General features: G+C 34.2%; 1 protein-coding gene across 4 annotated transcripts in view; it reads right to left on the reverse strand.

Annotated features, from left to right (window-relative positions):
• Positions 1-6,794, reverse strand: part of LOC121410036 (proline-serine-threonine phosphatase-interacting protein 1-like) — a 65,985-nt gene extending 59,191 nt beyond the window's left edge. Inside the window, exon 1 of one of the 4 annotated variants that reach the window (XM_041601855.1) lies at positions 6,591-6,792. In XM_041601855.1, the coding sequence (XP_041457789.1) occupies positions 6,591-6,620 (30 nt within the window). In that variant the 5' untranslated portion in view covers positions 6,621-6,792. Of the gene's footprint in view, positions 1-6,590 lie in introns of all 4 variants that reach the window. The other 3 variants (XM_041601859.1, XM_041601856.1, XM_041601857.1) reach the window with 3 other exon arrangements.
• Between the last annotated feature and the right edge of the window lie 1,345 nt (positions 6,795-8,139).

The following is an 8,139-nucleotide window of genomic DNA, read 5'->3' on the forward strand; positions in this document are numbered from 1 at the left end:
AAAAACGGCGCCTATACTCCAGTCTCACAAAAACTAATTTATGGCAAATTTCATACACTTATTTGCATAATTGATTAATACAAAAATATAAATGATAATTTTTGAAAATTCTACTATGCAGACTCATAGTTTACATTTAGCTCTATGCAGGTGCAAATTTTTACGGCGATCACAAATGATTTGTTTGTGAAACGATGACCATGCTTATTTGACAATTGACTCATTAGCATTTCTTTCATATTCTTTGTTAAGATTCTCTCACTGATAAGAGTGGATTAAGATTCACACGTGAGTTTCTGCACCAAATTGCTTCTGATATTATTGTTTGTAATCTGCTACGCGTACATGTAAACAATTTGCTAAGCTGTTGGTTTCAAATTAGAGATAAGATTCCACTCTTGCCATGAGCATCAAATTATAGTAAAAACATATCTCACAAAATTGAAATATTTCTCAGATAATGGGTATATCTTTGTAGGATGTACTGTATACCAACTTGGTGTTGATGGAGCAGAAAGCTACTTAACAGAGTTCAAATGAGCATATGGTTACCAACAGAAACATAAAAATGCTGGGGGGTTTTTCACCTAAACTTGCTCTTAGATTTCTATAAACAATTATGATTTCTGCTTCATGCTCAAGAGGACACTGTAAATACTTAGTAACACACAGGAATTGATAGGTAAGAGATCTGAAGGAAATCAACCCACATCCTGTGTAATATAGAGTTTTGAACAGAACGGAGACATCCCTGTACGACTAATACCCTTTTCATAAACCCATCCTCCAATTAGCCGCCTAAGAGTAATGCGGATAATTCAATAAAAATTGCGTTCACAAACTCCGAAAATAAGCCGCATTATTTTTATGAGCGCCCGTCCTGAAAAAGGCGGATAATCGTCATGACAACTGGACAGGCCCCTTCGATGCGGTTGTGTTGGAAAGGGGTGACCTTGTGACCGCACCATGGCAATTATCCGAATTATTTGGAAATGCGTTCATAAACTCAAAATCTTGTCCCGATGCTGCTATTATGCGGATAATAGCAGCATCAATATAATGCGGATAACTCTGGTCCTCCTCCAATTTTACGACCAAATTATGCTGCTATTAGCCGCATAATTGGGTTTATGAAAGGGGTATATGTGGTTCCCTAATATGTCTACATCCTTGTATGTCAGATATGATAGATCTATGCTAATCTAGGTCATGTACTGTAGATGAGGGGTAATATCATTCTCTATTCATACAATACTTCAATATATTGATAGTATTCAATGAGGAACCAAGTTCTGTTTATTCCTTTTAATCTAATTTTCAAAAGGGGGGTTGCGAAGTTTTGAAAAGATGTTCACATTTTCAATGTTTTATTGTTTGAAAGAATGCAGAAATTTTGGCATTAATCTGAATCACATGACTTGTCAATCAAACACCTAGTGCATACTGTGGAGATTAATCTTAACCTTTACAATCTCACCATTCTACAGTTGCTCCTTATCGTTTGAACTATTGCAGAAAAACCTGTCAACATTAATGCTCTCAATCTAATTAGCTTCCCAGCAACACAGTAAACATAGAAAGATGTTGTCTTGATGATGATGCAGTCATGAAATCTAACCCCCTTCACACGTACCAAAGTCATGGGTCAATTTTATAAAAACCACTTAGGCCTACACGTATAAGAATAATGTAATTAGCCTTTGTGTATGAATCTCTAATTTACTTCCTTTCCATTTCTCTTATTCTTCTTCAATTTGCTTTTGCTTACTCTTCTTTCACTTTGTATTCATTACTTGAAAATTACTTCCATTACTGCCCCCTCCTCTCCTCAAGCACCATCCAAGGCATTCTACAATTCATATGCAATTAATTCTGAATTAACCATCCTTCATTATTTGCTGCACTAAAGCTAAAAATAGCAAACATTCTTTCCTTTTTATGCTCATAATCATGGGCGCACTAATGATCATGGAAACAACACAAATTTGTTCCAAATCTGTGGGCAGTGCTCCTTAAGATTAACTAGATTACTCCTAATAATAGCATGGGACCATTGGCTAAGTTTAGGTCTTCCAGATAGGAGTCAATTATGTTCAGCTTAAATCATCTAATTTATGTATTCCTCCTGTTTCTATTTTTAGGGATCACCATTGGTTAGGACGCGTCAAGATCCCAAGAGAGATCTGTCATCAAATGTGAGGCTGCTGTATAATCTGAGTGCGTCATTACCTACTTCAGATGGATACAGATTGTTTAAAAACTTTGAGGAGAAATTTATGACAATTGACAGCAAACTATTTAGCTTGTAAACATAAGAAACATACAACAATCTATTAAAAAGCACAGTTTTGACATTCAAGTTTTCCATAATTTCAGCACTGATTAAGACCATGGCCTACAATTTCAAAGTTAAACCTGACTACAGAATGCATGCTAAACCAGGTCAGTTTTGACCAAGAACTGCACTGTAATGTTCTGCAAGGCAAAATCACAATATAAAAATACATGTACACTGTACATTGACAACTAAAACGAACAAGATTTGATTTGAAAAAGACAAAGGCAGAAAAGTTCCTTTCTTCTTGACCTCCTTACATGTATATTTAACTCAAACAATGAATGAAGAAACCATGTACACACTTCTTGAAAAGAGCCTGTTCACATGTCCCGTTACACAATAATGGTATCCTAGAACTTAGGCCTACTTGATTCTAAACTTAAAAGGAAACAATTCATAATTGACTAATAGCCTTGACTAAGCCTTCATAGATCACAGGTCACAAAATGTATTATAATCTCCTAATGGTGAAATCTACCACAGATTTACCAGTTGCTTAGGTCATAACTGTACAGTTGAGGTCTTCCTTTTGGTCAAGGGGTTTACATATATCTGTCCATGGACCTATGATCTGACAAAGGATTCAGACTGTGTCTATACATTGTACAATCTATTCCCAACAGTCAATGTTTTGTTATTTTATTTATAGAATATGGAAAAGCTTGTGATTTCAATCTCAACATTAATAAAAACTATGAAATGACAATGATTGATTTGAAGTTTGAATAGAGCTTTGTCTTCTTGTAAACACAAAGTTTCCTGGAATTCTGAATGATCTGTGCAACATTTATGACTTACTTATGATTTTTAATAAGAATAATGCTGCATATTGCCTAGTGAATTGAAAATTGGATGAAATGAAATTAAACAAGGCCTATACAACAACAATAATACTTTTTCCATTCAGATTTGGAGAAGCATAGGTCTAGTACAGTATATTCCCATTCCTACATTGTAGTCTGAAAAGTTACCTAACCATAGGCATAGCATGTTTAAAGGACAAGTCCAACCCAACGAAAACTTGATTTGAATAAAAAAGAGAAAAATTCAACAAGAATAACACTGAAAATTTCATCAAAATCGGATGTAAAATAAGAAAGTTATGGGATTTTAAAGTTTTGCTTCATTTCACAAAACCATTATATGCACATCTCGCTCGGTATGCAAATGAGGAACTGATGACATCACTCACTATTTCTTTTGTATTTCAGTCTAAGAAATATTTTTATTTTCTCGTCATTGTCATGTGAAATGAAGTTTCATTCCTCCCTGAACACGTGGAATTCCATTATCTTAACATTTTGTGCTTCAAGCAAGGGGGTCTTAATCGTCATATTCGTAAAAATTGAAATATAATTCAAACAATAAAAAGAAAAGAAATAGTGAGTGAGTGACATCATCAACTCTCTCATTTGAAAGTAACTGGCTCGTTCATATACATGTAACTTTTTTGTTGAAAATAAGCGAAACTTTGAAATGTCATAACTTTCTTATTTCACATCCGATTTTGATGAAATTTTCAGCATTGTGCTTGTCTGATTTTTCTCTATTGAGTCAAATCAACATTTTTCTGAGGTGGACTTGACCTTTAATCGCTTGCATTTTACGGGTGCAAAGCCCCCGTTTGTACCTTATAAAATATCAAGTAAATTAAAACAAACACTTGTTAGAAACACTTTCATCATTTAATGCAGACTGTATAATGCAGCAACTAAAGTAGAAACTAATTGACCATGTTTCTATGTACATGTACAGGTCATAAGTATAGTATGTTAATACTATATCAGCAAACACGACACTTAAAGATAATCACTATTAATTTCATGTTAATTACACAGTAGGATATGCTCAATTTGATGGATAATTAGATCACTGATCATTTGTGTTCCAGTTTGTTCACTTTATTCTTTTTTTAATATGAATGAAGTGGCTTGTACGTACATGTATATACAAAAGATGAACAAAATAGCCCATCAGTTTCATATTTTACACTCCACACACTAAAACATTTTTGCTGAGTTTTCTTTCTATTTGTATTGTACCATCCTACTTCTTCTAATAGCCATCTGACCAATAAAATAAATGAACTGTTTATAAACCTAACTTTTGTTTGACTAGGTAAAAAAAACAATTTTGGAAAGGTGGATATTATACTACCAAGCTAGTATATGACCAAGAGACAAAACTATATTGATATTAGACCTTGTGGCTTTAGTCACGATGGTGTGAGATCTATAGTGTATGGTAAAAAGTCAATGAAAGGTAATTTTCTCAGAAAATCAAAAACGGTTTTAACTGTAACTTCAGTATATCACTAGAAAAAAAAATAACACCCATTTCTAAAATGAAAACAATAGTAAGTAATCACGAACCATTAAGAAAATGACATCTATTTTTACCCAACCCATGGGGCAGCTGTTCGTTTATGACGTCACAAATCCAAAACTTCTAATAACTTTCTTAATCTTTAATGGATTTTCTTCAAACCTTAACCAATATTTTTCATTACTTTTTTCTGCAATTATTAGTTTTATTACAAAACTTTTTTCAGGGTGAACTTTCCGTTTAATATGGAGCAAAACCATGAATACTACATGTAGAGCAAGCCAGGAGTGGGTTGTGGACAAGAGGGGAGTGTCTCTACTATTCCTTCTCTCTATCTGGGTAGCAATATATTCAACCTAAAAAGTAGTATCCTAATATCTTTGCTGGTAGTTTTATTACAAAATATTACAAAATGCCATTCCTACATGTATGTTTCATATACCTACATAAATGCAATTTACATTCTCATTATGACATCACTAATGTATCCTGATAACTTGATCAATGAAAAGTGTACCCAAGTCATACCCAACACTATGCATTTATCACAGTGTTTACCTTTAAGAGTGAAAAGATATAAATTTAAACAACACAGTTTTCCTAGGATGTCACTAAGATTTACTGATTAATTCTTATTCTTCCCATGTTTGGGATTCACCATTTATTTAGTTTGTATCTTTACTTATTCAATTCTCATACTTTGCTTACAGTATGCCATCTTGTATGTGTTTAGTAGAAAGTGGTCGACCTACAAGTACAAGCCTAAGAGTAATGGGCATTAGTGGTGCAGGTATTTTGAACAAACAACTTTGACATGTTGCCTGTTAGTTCTTCTTCTTCTTCTGGAAACAGTACAGTCCACCGTCTGGTGTATTGTCGTACTGGTGAAGTGCAGCGTGCAAGTGTATGTACATTATCCAATAAAAAATTGCTTACAGCATGCAGGTAAAAACAACCACCGTTATTAACGGAGCTGGGTCTTTTGTACCTCTTGTTTAAAGATGTGTAGAGAGGTACAATTAACTGTGCTTTGGGGGAGGGAGTTCCAAAGTCTTATCGAAACTGGGAAGAAGCTCCTCTGGTAGACAAGTGTTCTGGCAAAGGGAACAAGGGTCTTCTGAGAATGACCTCTATGCATAGATGTGGATGGAGTGAGGAAAGTAGGTGGGATGCCAATGAGTGAGTTGGTAATACATTAGATCATCACCACCTTGGCCTGTGCCCTACATACTTGGTTACAATAAATTCCTCAAAACTTTTATCTGCAAGCTCCAAGATCAAATTATGAGCATGTTTATTATATATATCCATCATTTTACTAGCTGACCTTATTTGCCTTTATGACACTACCTACAGTATTACATGAACACTTGTTTCCAAGCACCCTCTGCACACCCTCCACCTGTCCACCAACAGCAGACCATAAAAAATACACTTAAATTTCCAAATGCTTGCTGATTTTCTGAGGATCTAGAATCACACAGAGCATTGATTTGACCACACTCACAAAAAATAATAATATTGAATAAGTTAGTAATATAATAAAGGGATCCCATTTAACAGACTCATCTTGGCCCTTGTCCATGTTGCCTGGGGTTAGATAGAGTCTTGGCCAGACAATTGGATTATTCTCTTTCATTTTTCACAATTCCAAAGATTTGACAGCATCAACATCACACTAAGGACCCCTTAGCGTATAAGTCACAACACTCAATTCTTTTTACCACTATTAATATCAACAGCTAACAATCAATGTACTGCATGCAAACAGTCTCAGGGACGAGCCGACTGAACAACCTGTGCCCGAACTCTGCCGTCGAACTTTACCGGCAGGCTCCCCGTGAGCCCAACAACTCGGTATTGTAGAATAAGAGTTAAGCAAATAAAAATAAAAATTGCGTTTCATATTAGCCGACTCAACACTTACCCAGAAATTTTCCAAAAACTTCGTCATCATGTAGCTCCTAAGCAGAGTATCAGGTCAAAAATTACAAAATATTAGACATCCACATTCATTCACTCGATTTTGTAAACAATCCTAGGCTCTAGAACGTGTACAGAACTTGGAAGAGATCGCATGCAGTGCAGTGAGCAAGATCGATTGGCACCACAGAACACGGAAGTAAAGTTTGGTATACACTTATGCCCAAAATAAGACTTATGAATAGAGTGTAGCACATCAAACGAATCCGGAAGTTTCGAACAGAAAATTCGGAGAATCTCAGTTGGTTCTGGGCATGATAACCATGTCATTTACACACCCCACCCACAAGTAAACAAAACCGGGAAACAAAACTTGTTGATTCCTAAATAACTGTCTTTCACCGTCTTATCACAACAAAGCATATTATGCATTCATGTATCAATTAATTAATTAATTACTTCATTCATTCATTCATACTGGCGTACAGATTGGATGCGGGGGGGGGGGGGCGGGGGGCATATGAACCCCTCCTCCCCTCCCCAATATTTCACTACCAAAAAAAAGAGAGAGGGTAAAATGTGATTATTGTTATCATTATAATTACTATTATTACCATCATTTCATTTTTATTTTCATTATCAGAATAATATGTCAAAATTGGATGTTCATTCATTCATATATTCATTCACTCACTAATAATTATGTTCTCGTTCATAATCTATCAAGAGTGCATTTTCGTTATTTATTCATTGATTAATAAATTTATTTATTTATCAATGAATAAATAACGAAAATATTTATCAATGAATAAATAACGAAAATGCACTCTTGATCATTATGAACGAGAACATGCATTTTCGTTATTTATTCATTGATTAATAAATTTATTTATTCATCTATTTATCCAGCCATTTATATATTTCCATTGTGTTTGTATTCGTATATTATTTATATATCATTCATTTAATTATTTATTAATTTCATTTAAACATTTATCCATCTATTATCATTTTTTATTTATCAGCCCATTTTTTGCTAATTCATTTAGGCCTATATACGTACGAACTAGTGCAATTATATTACAATGTAGGCCTAAATGTTTGCATCACTAAAACAAAAGTTGGTGTATGGCCTACTACGACATCAGCCAAGGCCAAACCCCGAATTCCCCATCCAAAAAATATATATATAATACACAATAAAGAATAAACCTAGGTCACATGCAGTACATTAATTAACTGGCATATACTAATGTCCTAAGATTATGTAGATTGGTATCAATTCATACGTACATGGATATAGTAATGCTTCTATGTCACGTAATAATCAGCCGGGGAAAGATCATCAATATGTTAATAATAACTTATCAAAATTTACGTTCACTAGAAGTTTCAAATAGAAGGTCATATAAAAAAGTGAACATCCAAAGGTTTCAATAAATTTGACACCTTTAATATTATTTGGGCTCTATCCTGGGCTCTATAAAGGACTGGTGTCAAAAAGCAAATTCACACCATCTAGGTATTATGTATTACTTTGAATTGACACCGTT

Source organism: Lytechinus variegatus, chromosome 3 (assembly GCF_018143015.1).
Source record: "Lytechinus variegatus isolate NC3 chromosome 3, Lvar_3.0, whole genome shotgun sequence".
Classification (NCBI taxonomy): Eukaryota; Metazoa; Echinodermata; class Echinoidea; order Temnopleuroida; family Toxopneustidae; genus Lytechinus; species Lytechinus variegatus.